General features: G+C 40.2%; 1 protein-coding gene across 1 annotated transcript in view; it reads left to right on the plus strand.

Annotated features, from left to right (window-relative positions):
* LOC119728253 (terminal uridylyltransferase 4-like) overlaps positions 1-19,536 on the plus strand; it is a 147,765-nt gene that overhangs the window by 26,382 nt on the left and 101,847 nt on the right. Inside the window, exons 5-7 of the mRNA XM_038200407.1 lie at positions 12,343-12,439; positions 15,178-15,368; positions 16,101-16,352. Of these exons, the coding sequence (XP_038056335.1) occupies positions 12,343-12,439; positions 15,178-15,368; positions 16,101-16,352 (540 nt within the window). The remainder of the gene's footprint in view (positions 1-12,342; positions 12,440-15,177; positions 15,369-16,100; positions 16,353-19,536) is intronic.

A 19,536-nucleotide genomic window follows, 5' to 3' on the forward strand; every position in this document is an offset into this window, starting at 1 on the left:
ATGGCCAGCGTATGCCTAGCGTGCTGCGGCCAGTCACGTGACGTGTCTCCGCTGACCCATAAATACGCTCTCCAAGTCCCCGTCGTCACATTCGTTAGCCATTTGTTAGCCAAACTCTATGTATACTCTATGTTGGGCATTCGCTATATGACAAAGATCCTTGAATTGGACGTATATGTCCGAACAGCTGACGAAGAAGCAACCTACACCCAACAGGCGAAATGTTCACACAGCGAATGCTCAATAATTGTTAAATATAAATGTAATATTGTTCTTTTAATCTCCTTACATGATGCCACTTTGATACAGCCATACGGTTGCGAAGGGCGATTTCTAAAGCTTACGTAACACTTTATTTTGAATGAAGCTACTGTACATGTGCACAGACATGTTCACGTTGCCGGGTGAAATCTTCAAAAATTAATTTCTCCCGTTTGGAAGACCGTATCTTCATGCAACTTTCAGGATTTATTTCCCCTATAATGATCCAGGTATGTGTTAAAAGTTGCTGTGATATGTTCATTACTTTTCGTTGAAATTGGAAAAATAGGCCTCGCTACGTGCAATTTTGAAAATTATGAAAAAAACATTGGCGTGCGCAATATCGATCAATCTTTTCAAGCCTCACGAATATTAATGAGGTTCCTATCCATTACGGTGTGCAGTAAACAATAGGTTAAAAGCCTCCTTCACGAGTTGTTAATTAACAAATATCACCCTTTTTGCCGGTTTCCATTGGTTGATACCGAGACCCATGCCATGTCAGGCCGAGTGACGCTAATGAATATGCTAATCTACCATACGTTATTGCTTGGCCGAAATCGGTCAGCTGTAGCGCCTACGGGGCACAGTGGGCCAGAATGAGATCAAAGTGCGCCAAAATAGTGATTCGGGTATGTGACCGTTCAACTTTAAACAATGTTTTCTTGAAAGATTAGACCCCCACAAACACTTTTTGAAAATATTTCTCTTTGGAAAAACTTTAAAGTATTTTTCCTCATTTTTGAACGCAAAAAAAGTTCCTAAATTAGGCTAAAAAGTGAGAAGTGGGTACATTTGTTTAACACAAAATAACGATATTTTAGAAAACATTTATTTACCCAAAAATGTGTTGATCTACTTTCCACAAGTTATACTTTAACAATATCGGGGTTTTAAACATTTAGAAATTGAATCTGACTACAACGGAGGTTAGAAATTGTCAACAAAATGTTAAAAACAGGTCTTTTTTTATCAAGTAAGAGAAGAAGTTTACATTTCCGTGGATTCCCGCCTCAATTTTTATACTAACTTGGTCCCCATAGTCTCCTCTTCACTTTGGTACCAAAATTAGCTGCCCGTTTGTGCCTGATTGTAAGATATATTCTGATTTATGAGCGCCTATACCGGCTTACACCGGCTTTATTTGTCAACACGCGCCTTGAAACCCAATACGCATGTTGTCTTTAATCCTTCATGTGAATGCCATTAGTTTAAAGCTACTGTTTTTCGGTCAACGACATCACAAAGTGCTTCTTCGATCAACAGTAAGTTCTAGAAATCTTTTCAGCAAGCATCAGAATGGCATCCTCTAATATATCCGGAAGGCAGTTGATTGAACTTGTACAATCTTCTGGTTTGATCTTTAATATAAAAGCGTCTTGCAATAAATGCCTCGATTTTATTTTTCAATCTAATGGTAATAATACGTCGGATGTTTCTGATGGCCTCAAACAGCAGATTATCGGAACTGTTAGGGTATTTCTCTATCGAGTGAAAGAAAGGTGGAACAGAAGTCAGCGTACTGTAACAAACTTGTTGAACAAAAATTCAGAGTGGCTGGAGCAAACCTTATCACTCCCTGATGACTTTGAGCATTTGTTGATGTAGAGTGCTACAATTGATGATCCTTGTGCCCAATCAGTCCCAGGTATTGCAACAGCAATCCATTGCAGGACGTCCCCCAAAAGACTGGCAATCGCTTTCAAACAGATCACGACAAAGAAAAGCACGTGAACTTCTCACTCAGAAAGAGCCAGGTGAACTTCTTTATGCAGCATCACAGGGTGCATACGGAAAGAATCGCGACCTTAAGTATTTTCTGCAATTTGCAATAATAATAATAATATCCGAGTCTTATATAGCGCACGTATCTACCAACAATTAGGTACTCAAGGCGCTGGAAATTATGTCTATTATTAAAGAAAGGTAAATAAAGTTTATGATGTCTCCGTCAAAACCAGCCAAGATGAGAAAGCTCATATCTCAGCCACCCAAGAAGCAAGAGAATTTCTCAACAGATGAGGCCTTATCATTGATGGTAGAAACTGGAATGACCAAACAATCTTACCAAATGGTACGATCTGCAGCCAAACGAAAAAATGTGAACATATATCCATCCTACAACGAAGTCAGAGAAGCCAAAAAGAAGTGCTACCCAAATGATATTTCAATCATGGAGGATTCAGCACAAGTGCCTCTGCAGAGTCTCCTTGATCACACCGCACTCAGAATCATCCAGGAACAGAAAGAGGCTATTACTGAAGTCGTCGAAGGGTCTTGAGAAAGGTGCACAATTATCATGTGATTTGGTGTGCAAGTGGGGCTTTGACGGAGCATCAGGACACAGCGAATATAAACAACAATTTTCTCTTTTGATTAATCAGATGCCAGTATGTTTTGTACTACTCTTGTGCCACTACAATTAAAAACCAAGGATCAGATTTTATGGCAGAACCCTGTTCCTTCTACCACCCAATTTTGCCAGCCCATCCACCTACAGTTTAAAAAGGAAACTACTGAGTTGAGCCAGGAGGAATGTCGTTGCATAAATGAGGAAATAAAGAAGCTCCAACCTATTAGTGTAACTCTAGAAAAAGGGTACGAGCTGGAAGAGGATCAAAACAGACAAACAGACATGCAAGTAAAGTATGATTTGCACCTCACCATGGTGGACCAAAAGGTAATAAATGCTCTGACTTCAACCCAATCCTCTATGAGATGTTATATTTGTGGGGCAACGCCTATTAAAAACAATTTATTAACCTAACAGAGCTACCTTGCCCAGTTAAAGAGAGATACGAGTACGGACTCTCACCACTCCATAAATGGATTAGATGTTTCGAGATGCTTATTCATATTGCATATCGACTTCCCATTCTAAAGTGGTGTGTGCAGTCTGAATCTGATAAGGCATTGCTTGCAAGCAGAAAGAAGGAAATTCATGATGGTTTCAAATCTGAACTTGGACTTAAAGTCGATGAGCCAAAGCAAGGAGCTGGCAACACAAAAGATGGAAACACTGCACAAAGAGCATTCCAGGCAGAGAACATGTTTGCGGTAATTTGTGGACTCGATGCAAACCTCATCCACAGGCTGCACATGATCCTTGTCGCCCTCTCATGCAAACTTCCCTTGGACCTCGTCAAATTTGGTGCATATTGCACGGAGACAGCTAAGCTACTAATTGAACTATACCCTTGGTATAAAATGCCAGTAAGTGTTCACGTTCTGCTCATTCATGGGGCTGGCATATTGTCATCTTCTGTGCTTCCTTTCGGCATGATGAGTGAGGAAGCTCAAGAAGCCAGAAATAAAGACAACAAATTATTCAGGCTGAGGCATGTTCGAAAACATCCAGAGTGGACACTATGAGCAATGTATTTCATCGCCTCATGGTGACAGGGGACATTGTCATCAGCAGCAGATCAATGACGACACGACAATCAAGACCTCTTCCATGTGAAGTCAAAGATATGCTTAAAGGCTCGGACCATGACACTCCTGACAGTAACACAGAGCACAGTGATACTTCAGATATAGATTCATCATAAGCAGTAAGTACAATAATCGTCAATTCTGTTTTGCTTCATGATAACACACTTTGCATCTCAAAAATTTGTTCACAGAAGTTTCTTTGATATGCCTAGGTTAGACAAAAAATTTGAAAAAAAATTGCATGCACTGGACCTATGCATATTAGTAGTTATAATAAAACTACCACCGACCAATCATGACTTAGGACTATGATGACGTCATGGACGTTTAAATACATGACCATTAAATTCTACGGGTTCGAAACCCCTAGAAGTCTAATTTTCATCAAAAATATGTTGAAATATAATTTTGGCACTTTGATTTCCACTCTGGCCCACTGTGCGGCGCTTTGCTGAACAATGCACGTGGGTTGGGTCGGGCAAATAATTTTTCTGATCCTCTTCGGAATTTTCCATGGAGATGATTCAAGCTGTAACATTAGCGTCTGCAACAACAGATTAAGCTGAAATTCAGAATATACTTGGATGATAGAAGTGTTCAACTGCTCGTGAAATAACAACTGGGATAAATTCCTAGAAATTGGGATAAATACATAACATTTGGGGAAGTTTTCGAACGATTTCTTCCATACTTGAAGGCAGCTTTGACTGTAGCCAGTATTGATGTTTCGGCATCGATGACGGCAATGTTTTTCACTGACATGAAGTTTAGAATTTCTTCTTCAATTAGAATGTAACATTTCAATCATACCGAGCATATTTTCTGAGAAATGCAACGTTCAAAAGGCCATGTTTTGGGGGCTCACGAATTTCAATGCTCTGTTACAGTGTCTTAGTACGTAATCGGATTAACTTTCCTTGACAACTGACGCTTTGCCTTCGCAACCATATGGCTGGATAAACCCCATTCCCATCTCTACTCCGGCTCCGTCTTCGAACACATAAACTGGTTCCCGTACGTAGTATGTGCATCTAATATTTAAAAAAAAAAATGACTCGAGACTTGACTTGACTTGAAAAAAATTGACTTGGGACTTGACTTGACTTGCTTAAATTTGACTTGGGACTTGACTTGACTTGGAAAAAATGACTTGGTTACAACTCTGAGAAAACAATGAATAATAGGCACATTCACTGTTTGCAGCCTGATCTATCGCACCTGCAATTATTTTGTTTTTGGTCCCCTGGTCTTACTTGTGCGGAGGATAATAGAGTGACTCCTTGCTTTAGTCCCTGGGATAAGGCCATTTACTTGCAAAATTGTATGATTAATCTTAATATTATTTTCAGTTGTAGGGTACTTTGTGACATCCGAAAATGCTGCTCTAAGTTGCACAGCCGGTACTTTTGCCTTCCAGCTCCAAAAAACTAATATTTTGGGGGCTTATTTTTTGAGAAACAGCTTAAATCATATTTTGGGCCACTGCTCTCTCAAAAATGGTCCCATCATGACCAACTTTTTACCATCCTGATAGGATGGGTAAACAAGAAAAAATATGGTTGGTCCCCAAGTTTATCCGCATTCGTGTTTGCAGGGGGTGTATTGCTTTGCGGACACCCCCAAATCCTGTGACTTTGCCCTGATTGGGGACAGAAATGAGTTTGAAACTCGTATTTGTTCTTAAGATATACACTTTCTTTGTAATTAAAAAACTGCCTTACACTACAAGCTTTAATTTGAATGGTTGATAAGCTTTCCGTCTTAAAAATTTGGCTCGCAATAGCCATTTTTGCTTACCCTACCCGTAAATCACTCAAATCGGCTGTATAGTGGGTGGCATAGGAAATCTATTGTGATTTTTATGATAACAATGCCAAATGTGGTACAGAGATAGACCAATATCATATCAACAAATGTGTATATTGGAGCATCACAGATCTAGCCCTTGACGGCCATGGGAGCCATCATTTAAAAAGTGCTGAGTCATGCTGAATCAGCACTATTTTGTAATGCGTATTCTCGTTCAGTATGGAGGCCAACATATTTTTATGTCTTTTTCTACATGCTTTTCCAAGTTTGTAATCTTTTCCACGTCTAAATGTTATCAGTTGAAACAACAAGCATGGGCTGTAATGCTTTTTTTTCCATTGGTGGTGATCTGATAATTTTTGGGCAGGGGGCGTTTATTATGATTAAAACAACAGAAAAAGTTTTCTCAACATGCACATGTATTACTATTCAACTTGAGACTTACACCATAGTACATGTATGTGCAGCTCCATGGGTTGTTCTTAGGATTTTGAGTCACTTTCAGACTCCATAGGCCATGCGTTCTCATTATTAAAAACAAAAGAATGTCATGATGATAACTCAAGCTTATTCAAATAAACATATTTTCTTTTGATTGTTTAAAATTCTTATTTCCATGTAGGCCTTATGCTCAAAGCATTATATGCTCCAAGGATTCATCTTTGAGAAATGTCTCGCTTAAGACTGAAAATATCCAGTCACATACAATGACATACAATGACTTTCCATAGGCGTAGTGGGGGGGGGGGGGGGGGGGTGGTAAGGGGGGTATTTACCCCCCCAATATTTTTGTAAAGACTGCCCTTTTCAATTCTAATGCCCTATTTTCAACGGGCTTACCCCCCCCCCCCCAATAATTTGTAAAGAGTGCCCTTTTTTTACGAAGTGCCCTTTTTTTGTGAAGAAGTGCCCTTTTCAAAAAAGAAGTGGTGCCCTTTTTTGTGGCATCTGCCGTTTTGGGCGCCTTTTTCAGAATTTTGCACATGTATCGCCCTGAAAAGCACCATATATTGGCCCTTTGTGTGCATAATTGTCGGTTTTGAACAGCGCCCCCATCGACAGATGGTACCAGCCCCCCCCCCTTTTTTTTGATGTTACGGAGGCCAAGTGTCCGGAGAAAAAAACCTATCTACATTTCACATCGGATGTGCAAGTGCCCTTTTCAAAAATGTTTACCCCCTCAATAAAAATGACCGTGCTACGCCCCTGCTTCCCAACAGAAAAGCACACAAAAAAAAACAAATTATGCTGGGATCATAGGAATCAATAATTAGCTGTTTGGGTGTACACACCAAAACTGCTCTTGTTTTTGTAAAAAAAACAATTTCTTGTTCTATCCCAAAGGATAACACGTGTTTCGTAGTACACAAGACTTTGGGACTTTTTTCAAATTCGATCGACTTCAAACCTGGCACACACTTAGACCACCATCTGAAGATGTATGCCGAATCATGACGTCATCATAACGTCATCACGTGTCAGGTGACGTCATCATGAAAGTGCATACTTTAAGGCCCTAGATCTACAGAATCGGAAGTCTGATTAGCTTCAAATTTGGTATGCAGGTATTCCGGGACGTGTTATAGACAAAAATTGCAGTGACGTCACGATGATGTCATCATTTGATTTGATATGAATTATTCAATTTTTGGACCTTTTACTCGTATCTCATCAATGGAACGTGGTAAATTCGAATTTTTTTTTTAAAGGTTTATTAGGTAATAGATAGATGCACAACATTTTGTAAAATGTGTGACGCCATCATGACGTCATCAAAAATGTGCTTGTTTTTATTCACATATAAGGGTATGTCTGATCCTTACGAAACGTGGTGGGTGGGTAGGTAGGTACTGATAAAATCATTCAAACTCTGAATTGACGTCATCGTGACGTCATCATCTGATTTTTTAATAATTTTTAAAATTTAATATTTTTTTCTAATTACCAAAAATTACATGAAATACCGTACGATCCAATCAACTTCAAACATAGCACATTCTTAGACCACCATCTGAAGATTCAGGCCGAATCATGACGTCATTATGACGTCATCACGTGTCACGTGACCTCATCCTAAAAGTGCATATTTTAGGGCCCTACATCTACAGAACCGGAAGTGCGATTGGGTTCAAACTCGGTATGCATGTATTCCGGGACGTGTTATAGACAAAAATTGCAGTGACGTCACGATGACTTCATCGTTATATGAATTATGAGGATATATGAATTATTCAATTCTTGGACCTTTCAGTCAAATCTCATCAGCAGAACATGGTAAATTCAAAATTGGTGTTGTTATAGATTTGCTAAGTCATAGATAGATACACAAAATTTTGAAAAATGTGTGACGTCATCATGACATTATCAAAAACGTGATTGATTTAAATTTCTAATCCTTATGAAACTTGGTGGGTAGGTAGGTACTGATAAAATCATTCAAAATCTGAAGTGACATCATCAGATACATCATCTCATTTTTTAATATTTTTTTAAATTTTAATATTTTCTTCTAATCACCAAGAATGACATAAAAAAAAAATCCGATCGACTTCAAACCAGGCACACACTTAGACCACTATCTGAAGATTCATCCCGAATCATGACATCATAATGACGTGATCATGTGTCATGTGACATCATTCCTCACCAAGGAAATTCCCCAAATTCTGCTAGTCTCCTAACCAGGCTACTTGTATGTTGCACTTAATTTCACTACATGCACTCCATTTTCCAAAGGATAACAAATGTTTTCGTTCAACACCCCACATTTTTTACAGCAGATCGACACTTAGACCACCACATATAGAATACTCATGTTCATGTACATTCCACTTGGATGAAACTCCTTTATGGCAGTTATTGCTAAAATGGTCGAAACAGCTCAGTGTTTGTCCACAAACACATTTCTAGTTACATATATAACCTAAAAAAACCAGTAACGATGTCTATAAACGTTCCATGTGTCCCAGGCAAGTTGATGTTAATAGAGTGGTGTTATGTCATGGGAACAGTCAGGGTTGCGGGGCATTTGTGTTTTTAACACTACTTTTTTTATTGGCATTGTACTCGGACTCCGACTTAGGTAGTCGGACTCGGCCAAGTACTCGGACTTGGTGCTTTGGACTTGGACTCGCCACAGTGTACTTGGACTCGGCCCCTAAAGTACTCGGAGTACTCGGCTTTGAGGACTCGACTCCAACAATACTATGTACTGGGAGATGGCTAGAACCGCATTCCTGCATGTACACATCTCATTAATCATACACCTGCCGTTGATGGAAGATTTGCATTGAATGGTGTATTTTCTTTGGCTGAGTTACTTGATCATCATGCTCCCATACAAACTAAAACCATTTCAGTCAGGTCTCTTACCCTGGTTTAATGATGAAATAAAAGCTGCGAAAAAGATCACAACGTCAAGCTGAGAGGAAATAGAGGCATTCTGGGAGAGACTCAGACCTTATGTTTTATACATGTACGTCCAGGAGAAATCATACCAACTATCTTTTGAAAATCACCCGTTGGAACCTCTGCTCCAACCTCACCATGGAAAACAGTTCTGATCCAGACAACATTCTTAGCAACTACCATGGGCATCGCCATGATTTTTGCTAGAGGGGGGCAAAACATATTTTTGCAAAAAATACCTGTATTTCTCAACATTTTCTCAAATTTCTCAGTTTTAGGGGGCAGAGACATTTTGCCCCCCCCCCCAACTCATTAAATTTACACCACTATGACTTCGCGCCTCTTTTTCTTTTCTTTTTTCTTGTTCTTTTTTTCTTCTTTTTTTTGTTCTTTTTTTTTCTTCTAGGGGGGGGGCAAGCGCCCCCCCCCCCCCCCCCCGTGCCCCCCCTCGCGACGCCCATGGCAACTACCCACATGCAGGTATTGCAATTATTGGAGACTTCAATTAACTTGATATAAAGTTATTGCTCACCGACCCAAAGTTGAAACAGATTGTTACAAACCAACTAGGGAAAACAGAACCCTGGACAAAATTATCACAAACCTATCAAGCAACCCCACATGTGTGCCAGCTTGGAAAAAGTGACCATAATGCAATCTTATGGTCGCCTGTTCAACATAGAAAGAACGAAAATACCACTAGCATTACAATAAGTACGCACAGGCTAGGTGACAAACTTTAATGAGCTATGATATCATCACTTCATTTAGATACAGCCAATTACAACGCGCAGTGTTTTGGGAAATAATGAATAATCATTTAGCGATCATGCAGTTACCTGATTTAACCGCATGCATACGCAGTAAACAAATAACGATTAGCCAATCAGCAAGCAGTACTGTGCGTGAAGAGCTAGCTGCACGCGCGTGGCTAGTTGCACCATGCGCCCACCGCACACACACAAGCCAAAATTGGGTCATCGGTCGATTATACAGTCGATCAACTTCAGATTGATTAGTGGTTTATGAATAGTGCACAGGTACATACAGTATATTTATGTGAATTTCATTCAAATTTGGTTTTGAGTATTCACTATAGTTGACAGCAACTAGCTGTGCAGTTACTTTATGAATAAACTTTGTGAGTGACCACTCCGGAGGCCATCTGGTGGAGCGAATCGGCCGCTTCAAAAGCATGGATTGTTAATGGATGTGCGGACAGAGTCAGTGTGCCGAGGTGCAAAAGTTGTTGCTTTGGGTACATACCTAAAATGTTTCCACAAGCAGAAATATTTGGTTTCTGCAGCAAGCAGACATACTTTATTTACATGGGGGTACAGTTACTATGTTCAGAACACGTTTCTTTTAGGAGTTGTGGTTTCAGTAAGTAGAGGGTGTATGCATTAGCCTATACCCATCTGTGTGTGTAACACAGCGCGTGTTTCAGTGCTGATCGTTTGTATGGAGAATGGCAATTTACTTGCTGTAATGGAACACAAATTACAAGACCACTACATGATTCAGACATTCGTCAGTTTGGGATGTGGATTTGCAATTATGACTAGTCAACTGCCCTGAGGGCTACTAAACCTAACCAGCAATGTGAGGCCTTCTATGAAGTGTTGAACTGGGCTTTGGACCACTACCTCCCAACTAACACCACCAAATTGCACTCGCAGGACATACCATGGATGAACCCTGCAATCAAATCACCATTGGGAAGCGACAAGACGCCTTCCATCATAAACAACATAGAACATGGAAACAACTAAAAAACAAAGTCATCCAAGCCATACGCCTTGCTACAAAGAAACACTACATCACCAGAATACAGACACACAAGGCATCTTACCCAGCTGGATGGTACAGAGGAGTAAAAGCCATTACTCATGGTCATCAGGTGGGAGCAACAATTAGTGTGCCAGACAAAGACCTAACGAGCCCAGTCCAGGTAGCTAACCATATCAACAAGTTACTGATGGCTGTCACTGACGATCTTCAGCCTGTTGATACAGCTCAACTACCTGCATATCTACCACCACAAGTACCCCCTCCCAACGTCCAACCCTGGGAGGTGTACCATCAACTAAAACCTGTCAAAATTGGCAAATCAAGTGGACCGGGTAATGTACCCGCTTGCATTATCAGGGAGTTCGCGTATGAACTGAGTGCTTCCCTGGCCCACATATTCAATTCAATTCATGTGGAGTGGTTCCTGACCTGTGGAAAAGAGCCATCATTGTTCCAATTCCCAAAACATCCCCGGCTGTGGCTGACAAGTTAAGGCCGATTGCTCTCACGGACCATTTTGCCAAAGTCCTTGAAGGGTTTGTTGCCAGATGGACCTTAGAGGACTTGGCACCTAACAAAGATCAACACCAGTTTGGAAATCGCAAGGGATTTGTTGACTTGCTGCATATGTTGCTCCAGCATGCAGAGAAAGCTAAAACAACATCCACATTTATCTTAACCGACTTCAGTAAGGCTTTTACAAGACCACTACTTTGCTATCACAAAACTGCTTGTCATAGGAGTTGAACCCACACTGGTCCAATATTACAACGAGCAAATGGAGGGTTTCACTCTGGAACAGCGGAATAACCATTTAAATCTTCTTGAAAGTGTACGTTCACTCAAACTTATACTTGGCTCTGATTGTAATCATTATCAACATGCCCTAGATACCCTCAGAATACCTACCTTGAGTGACAGACACACTAAGTTGTGCCTTAAATTTGCCACAGACCTGAAAGCAAATTCTAAGCTGAGTAATATCATCCCTTCTCGCCCCACAAATAACAGAGTGCTACGTAATGTGCAGTGTTCCTCAGTTGCAATGTTGAACAAGTAGATTTAAGAACAGTGCAGTACCCTACTGGTATCTCATTGATTTAATTAATTCTAAATTATTCCTGTTTTAAATTGTTGTTATTATTGCCTGACTTAAAGTTCACAAATTGTTAGACCTTGCCATAAGTTTTATCCTTTTTAGGGAAATCCTGGGCTGTTGTCAACCTTTGACCTTAACTCAAAACCTTCCTTTTTCGTTAGGTTCATGAAGTTTTTGTTTTTAATTAATTGTCTGTCAACAGTACTGCCACATTGCCGATTTTGCCATACATTGTGTTGTTGTTGTTAATAGAGTTAAACAATTTTTGCTTTTGATATAACGCAGACATATTCATGTGTGTAAAGTATTAGCAGGACGTAAAATGTTACCATGACAAAAAAAAATTAGATTCTGCAAGGAATAGATTCTTGGTCCTAATAAGTTATAGTTTCATTACATCTCTACACATTCCTTGTGCTGCTAATATGTTTTAGCAAATGTATTATGCCTCATCTCTTATGATAATGTTGCATCATTTAAAGAGGTATAACATTTTTGTGATTTTGATGATTTTCTTAACTGTGTGCATGTATCTGCAGGAGTGCCCAGATGATACTCTTCCCAAGCTGGTATCATTACCTCCCATGGCTAAAGCCTTCCTGAGGAGAATTGATGTCTTATGTAGATTTGTCGAAGGTTTGTAATTAATAGGTTTGTGTGCATTGCATGAAGTAGTGTAGTGCATTCTATGAAGTACCAAGGGTTTTAGTTTTTTCCCTCAAGATGAGGCAGTTGAACTGTAAAATTTCAAATAGTTAAAAAAATTGAAGAAAACAATGGCATTTCATGTGGAACGATCAGGAGTATGAAATCTTGTATTCCGAGAGCCCAGTGAGGTTTAATTAGAATATCGCGCGCACAAAAGGTTTGATGGTGGCAGCGAGTAGATGGGGGTGTCCAACCTTCAAAATCGTCATTCTTAAGTGTCACACCCCGTGCGTTTTGGGAGAGGGCAACGCCTAAAGACCCCCCAAAATTGACTTTTAATTAGAATATCGGGCACAAGCACGGTTCCAACGCAAAAAGATACTATTCGATTAACTTATCAATGACCAATAACTTAAAAATGAGAAATCCCGTGCATTCCATACTTAAGAATGGCCTAATTAGCGCTAATTAGTTACCGTTAATAAGAATTTTGAGCACAAGAGCGAAACCTTCACTAAAAGCTAATTAGCTAATATCTTTTTGCATGGGAACTGTGCTTGTGCCCGATATTCTAATTAAAAGTCAATTTTGGGGGGTCTTTAGGCAGTGCCCGCTCCCAAACGCACGGGGTGTGACACTTAAGAATGACGGTTTTGAAGATTGGACACCCCCACCTACTCGCTGCCACCATCAAACCTTGTGTGCGCGATATTCTAATTAAACCTAACTGGGCTCTCGGACTATCAGCTTTAAAGCTGATTTCAGCTTTTTTGATTTTGGATTTGAGCTTTTTTCCCTCACTTGCTGTGTATAAAAGTATAGGAGATTTCCAAAGTTCAGCTTTTTTACACCTTTTTTCAGCTGTTTTCAGCTATTTTTATCAGCGGTTGCTCACACCCTGAATGATAATGGATAAATTCAAATTAAATAAGTTTTATTTTTGCGCATTTTTTTTTTTTTTTAATATTTAAAAAAATTCTTCAGCAGAGCAATGACAGTAGCTTTTGTTCGCCCTTTTGGATGCAGCTTGGGGAAGGGGGGGGGGGGGAGGGGGGCTCTGATGAACTTGCACACACAAGTGTGTAAACATCTTCGATCATGGACCCCTATTGTCCCTCTTTTCTTTATACTCTAGCTTTTTAGGAAGCCCTCCCATATTTTGTTTACACACATCAAAAATGGATCGTTGGTCAATCGTGGACCCTATGTCCTCTTTTGTTCAATTTTTCCGATTTAAATGTGAACACATGTAAACACGCCCAGACAGTCGTGTTTTTCTATACGCACAAGGACAATGCTTTGTGTTTGGCTTTGTCCCTGTAATATAACACCCTCCCATAGACTAAGCACATTGATCGAGGACCGTTTTCAACAAAAGAGCCAATGCTCAAGGACTGAAAGGAGCTCCTTTTGTGTGTCTGTCCTCTATCGTAAAGTCAAACACACACACACACACATTCTTGTTCCATAACTTCAGGACTACACACAAGTCTTTCCAATGGTACTATGGGGACTGAAGACGCTGTGGGGACAGCAGAAAGTCACCACAACTCGATCTTAATTACCCTAACGATAAAAAAACTTCCCCATAATAAGGTGATGGCCCGCCCACACATTCTTGTTCTGTAACTCTGGGGACTACTCACGTGTTGTCCCAAGGTATTATGGGGACCGAAGACGTTGTAGGAAAGGCAGAAAGTCCCCATAACTCGGTCCTAATTTCCCTATCAATAAAAACTTCCCCATAACGCGGTGACACCCCGCCCATATATCTTGCCAAATGGGTAGTTAGTAGTTATTTGGTGCCACTAATCACCTTTACTTCCCTACTATTGTTCTTTGTTTTCTATAGAAATCTGAAACTCCATAACATTTCACATGTGGGATACTGAGATTTCTAAAGACTGACTTACGGGGTACTTTCATCCCTATAGTTACCCTTTGTTCCCGCTACCCCACATGACCGTTTACATGTATACCCACACATTCACTTTTTTTCACTCTATAGTATAGCAACCATTTAAAAAAAAAACAAGTGATCCGCGATCGCATGTGTCATCTTTTTTTCGGGGTCGATCCCTATATTTTATGTGTTCTTAAAAAAGGCCAATTTTGTGCATATATATTTAAACAACGACCTGAAATGACCCCTACATGACCTTTGACCTCAGTAATCAGATGAAGAATTGTGTCTTTCCACCCAAGGGTACGGTCACTGTATCTAAGTTTCATCAAAATCCATGAAAGCATGTAGAAGTTATACATTTTTTGTTAAAAAAAATTAACACATGGGGATACAGAATTTAGGACTGGTAAGTGTCCCCCAAAACTTCATTTAGGTGACACAAAAAAATGACTTGTTGCATTTTTTTTTTTAAGTGCCTTTTGCTGCAATCATTTTGAAATGATATTGAGTGGTACTGGAACCTGTAATTTGGTGGTTGGTCTCTGCAAATTGTTCAGTAAAATCTAAGGACTTCTTACCTTCACCCCTGGAAGACTATCTACTGCCTCTTCTATGGTGCACTAAATGTAAACAGATAATTAACCAGTGTGACTAAACCAGTGACATTTCCTTAGTGTCATATTGTAATGTAACATGAGCATACCAGTGACTTGTCATTTCATTTATTAAAAGTGTCAGTCAAAATGTCTCAAAAAATTCCCAACTGTATAGCAAGACTAATATATATTAATGCAATATGCATGTTATTTGTTGTGTACAGATCAATTCTGTCTGAAAGACTGGGCCCTTGTACAGCGAGACAAAGCTATTGTTTCATACGAGAATACTATACGCAAGCATGGATACCAAGACGCCACACTTGAGCTGTTTGGGTCTTCAAGAAATGGGTTTGGGTTTGCAAACAGTGACATGGACATCTGCTTGAAATTCCGACACATTCAAACTGCAGAGGTTGGTACAGTATTTATATCCAGAAAAAAGACTCGACAACTCTTGTAGTGAAATTTGTAACCTTGATGAGAAACGGAAGTAGTACTCCATTAAGTATTTTGTGCCTTATAAGACTTCTCACTTGCAAACCATAATATACTGAGCATCTCATTTACATGTTTTCATTTACGTATTGTGTGATATTGGTTCAATTATTTTTTTTTAATGACTTTGTAGCATGCCTGAAATTAAGGGCCTGTCACATTACATGCGCTCTCATAGGAGACTTTACGGCGACCAAAAATATTTCATAAATTTAACAATCGCAGCAAGGACGCAAGAAAATGACAACTTTCTGTCTCAAAGAAGCTCAAGCTACACTCATACTGTGCTCATCTCGCGCTTACGATGCGTTCAACTCGCTCTCTATACGCCCCTGTCAAGCCCAATTACTCGATCTAGTTGCTGCCGCTGCGCTGTCACTGCACCCATGCTCGTGCCATATTTTCAAAGGGGAGCGCCTACAATCAGGCACACTATATTAACTAAAAGTGTAAAAATGCACCCTTCTCACAACTATTTATTTAGGGGGAGACCATTCGCATGTAGTCACATTTTTACATTTTGCTAGTGCAATTTTTTTTTTACGGAATTTGGGGGGGGGGGCCAATTGTTTATATAATGTAATTTTAGATTGGAAGGTTTCCCTTTGTATTCAGTGTTGCCTTCTTTTATTTGTTTTTCTGTTTTCAGGACATAGACATTCCAAACATCATTGAAGACCTTGCTAAAAAGTTGAAAAGACACTCGAACCTGCATCATATCATCCCAATCTCAACAGCAAAAGTGCCTATTGTCAAGTTTGTTGATCCATACATGAAAATAGATGTTGACATCAGTCTCTACAACTGCCTTGCACAGGCCAACACACGCATGCTGTATGTGTACTCCAAGATTGATCCAAGAGTAAGACAGTTAGTCTACACAGCGAAAGTGTTTGCCAAGGTAATCATTCATGGGAACTGAACATTTTACAAAGGAGCATCATAGTTTTATTGCTTAGAAGATGCAAAACATATTTGAACAATCACAAATAAAAGACTTTGATCCCTTAAAATAGTAACTTAGTCCTATGAATTTTCATTCCTTTACAGAAAACAGCTCACCTCCGTTTACTTACCTTTGCATAACAATTCTTGCGCATGCACAAAGGCTCACTGAAAAAGTTGCCCAATCTACACCATCTGTGCCCACTGCATGTCCCATAATAACAATAGTAGGCCTAACTGGTGCATGTATTTATAAAGTGCCTTTGCCAAAGGATACAAAGTGCTCATTATAACCCATGTTCATCAGTGCATGAGACCATTTTTCTGCAGCAGCTCAAGGTCAGCACATTCTGGTCAGGTACCCATTTAGACTCATGGGTGGAGCGAGGTCAATGTTGTATAGTGCAGGGTCAATAACAGTAGGTAGTCAAGATAGATTGCTTGAACTTCTTCAAGGATAGAGTGATTTGTTTCACATTGGGGTCAACGACAGTGGCACAAGCAGGATTTTTTTTGGGGGGGGAGGGGGCACAATTGAGCAGATGTCAAGTAAAATGGAATTGTTAAACACATTTTTTTGTTTATTATTTTTTAACTCTTCGGGGGGGGGGGGGGGGGGGAGGGGGTGTTAAATACATCATGATGACAACCAACCAACCTACCTACTTTTGAATGGTCCTCAATATGGCAACGGGCAGAGCAACTCCAATAGGATTTTTTTATCTCCGTACATTGTATTTTCAGTTTGTCTTCAATCCTCCCAGCCAGAATACTCCAAATTTGAGGGCCTACTTAGATTTTTGTTATAGAGAGATCAGCTAAGTACATGTATGTTCAAGTTGAGTGAGTTTGACACCATATGTTATTGGTGACTGGTAACCAATACGTTGGGAATTGTGTCCTTATGCTTTTTGACCTATGGACTTTGGACCCCTCCTGCATTTTGTTAAAGTTTTGGTGGTTTGGTGTAAACATCTCCACCCATATTATACCAGAATGCGCAGAAGGGGGAATGGAAAAGGGGGGGGGGGATCTGATCCATCAGCAAAACATGCAGTTTGACCATAGAGTAAAATATTACAGAAATAAAATCTAGAAATGATGAATGCGTGTAGGAGTTGTTCTGCTGCCCGAGTTGTAAGCATCTGCCAAATTGCGGCAATGCGCCATAGGTGTATGTATGATGTCTGGCAGATGTTGGGGATGTACATTTCCAAATTCATGTACTGGTAGAACGCAACATTTTGATTTTAGTGGCAGCGCTACTATTTGGCAGCTCCACTTCAGGCTCCGATTTTTTTACTTTGATCGACCTATTCTTCTGCAATTTCTATCATGATTTTTATACCAAGAGACAGAGTAGGAACCGCTGATTATCATGGTTCGCCAAACTCACTGTGATATGATCCCATTCTGGAGAATATTTGGGATCATTTTCTGGACATTGCTGTGTACTTTGATCATCAGTACAGCAGTCCATGCTCCAGCTTCCACACGACATCGATCACTAACAATAGCGTTCAAGAAGACGAGCACTTTGGACCATCACCAACAACAGCAATCAGTGCCTCAACACCTACATGGATTAGTCAATTATCAGCAAAGGATAGCAATGATGACTTCTGCCCAGGCGTTCTATCCACAATTGAAGTACATATACCAACCTACAGAGCTCTATTCCCTGTACCAAGGGCCTGATTTCTACACCACATGTCCACTCCAGCCACAGATATGCCACAGATATGCAGGAAACATCAGACGGACACCATGCATGATTCATGCACCAGTGGACATCATAAAGACAGACCCTCGAAAAGGCCAAACTCTATGAAGACGAACTCATAGAGGTTGCAAAGCAGGGATTCACAGAAGGAGGCCAACTCCCCAAAGTTTGATTCCAGTAATTATTGGTTATGGAAGACAAACATCTTTTCCCGACGGTGAATATCATCCGGACTATCTGCACAATGGATCTCCTTACTGTTGCCGTAGTTACCTAGTGCAGCTTACTGGAAACAAGAGGGTGAAAGTAGAACATACCACCTCCTTCTGTATGCTCAATGCAAGATCTCTGAAAAATAAAACCAGCAAATTCGTTGACTTTGTTATCGATAATAAATTTGATATTGTCGGTGTCTGTTAGACATGGCTATCTGCTGACGATGATGCTGTAATTGCAGAACTCAACCCTGGAGGATACACGTTCAAGCACATACCAAGGACAGGTAAACGAGGTGGCGGTGTCGCCTTTCTATATCGGAGTGATTTAAATGTACAAATCCATCCAGCCCTTGATAACATCAATTCCTTTGAACTGATACAGATGGATATCATCCAGAACTCAAACGCTGTACACCTGGTCGTCGTCTACAGACCTCCAGGATCATCAACTCCTTTCAAAGATTTTCTAAATGAGTTCTCGGATGTACTGGACAACTACCTTTTCAAGAAGGCCAGTTTGATTATTTCCGGAGATTTCAACATCCACGTTGAATCGTTGATACAACTTCACCTGATGCCAGAGGTTTCTGTGATGTTCTAAGTGCATATGGCCTTGAGCAACACATCCGTCAGCCAACCAATATACGTGGCCACACTCTAGACCTGCTCATTTCACGGAGAGGGATCGACCCCACAGGACTGTCTGACATTGACAAAATTGTGGTATTTCTGATCACTCCGCCATTACTTGTAACCTGCATACTCCAAGTCTGCGAACTGCCCGGAAGTCTGTTGTGTCACGAAACATTCAGTCTATACAACCTACCTTGCTTCATTGAGGATTTGACTGAAACGTCATTTACAAAGAAATGCATTGTGAGCAACGTAGATCTTGCTGTCGGCAGCTACAACTCCATTCTGATAGCTACTTGAACACACATGCTCCTGTTCAACAACGTTCAGTGACAGTTCGACCAAATACTCAATGGTACACCCAGAAATAGCAGATGGAAAACTTCTTCGCAGGCAGCTTGAAAGAAAATTGGCGATCATTCAAGCTTGAAATACATCGACAGCTGTATCGCCAGCTATGTCAGCGAGTCCAATCGTTAGTTCGTGCTGGAAAAACAGGGTACAACTTGAAACGAATTGACAACTGCTCAGGTGACACGAAAAGACTGTTCAGAGTTAAAAGCGAT

Source organism: Patiria miniata, unplaced genomic scaffold (genome assembly GCF_015706575.1).
Source record: "Patiria miniata isolate m_02_andy unplaced genomic scaffold, ASM1570657v1 HiC_scaffold_20, whole genome shotgun sequence".
In the NCBI taxonomy this organism is placed as follows: Eukaryota; Metazoa; Echinodermata; class Asteroidea; order Valvatida; family Asterinidae; genus Patiria; species Patiria miniata.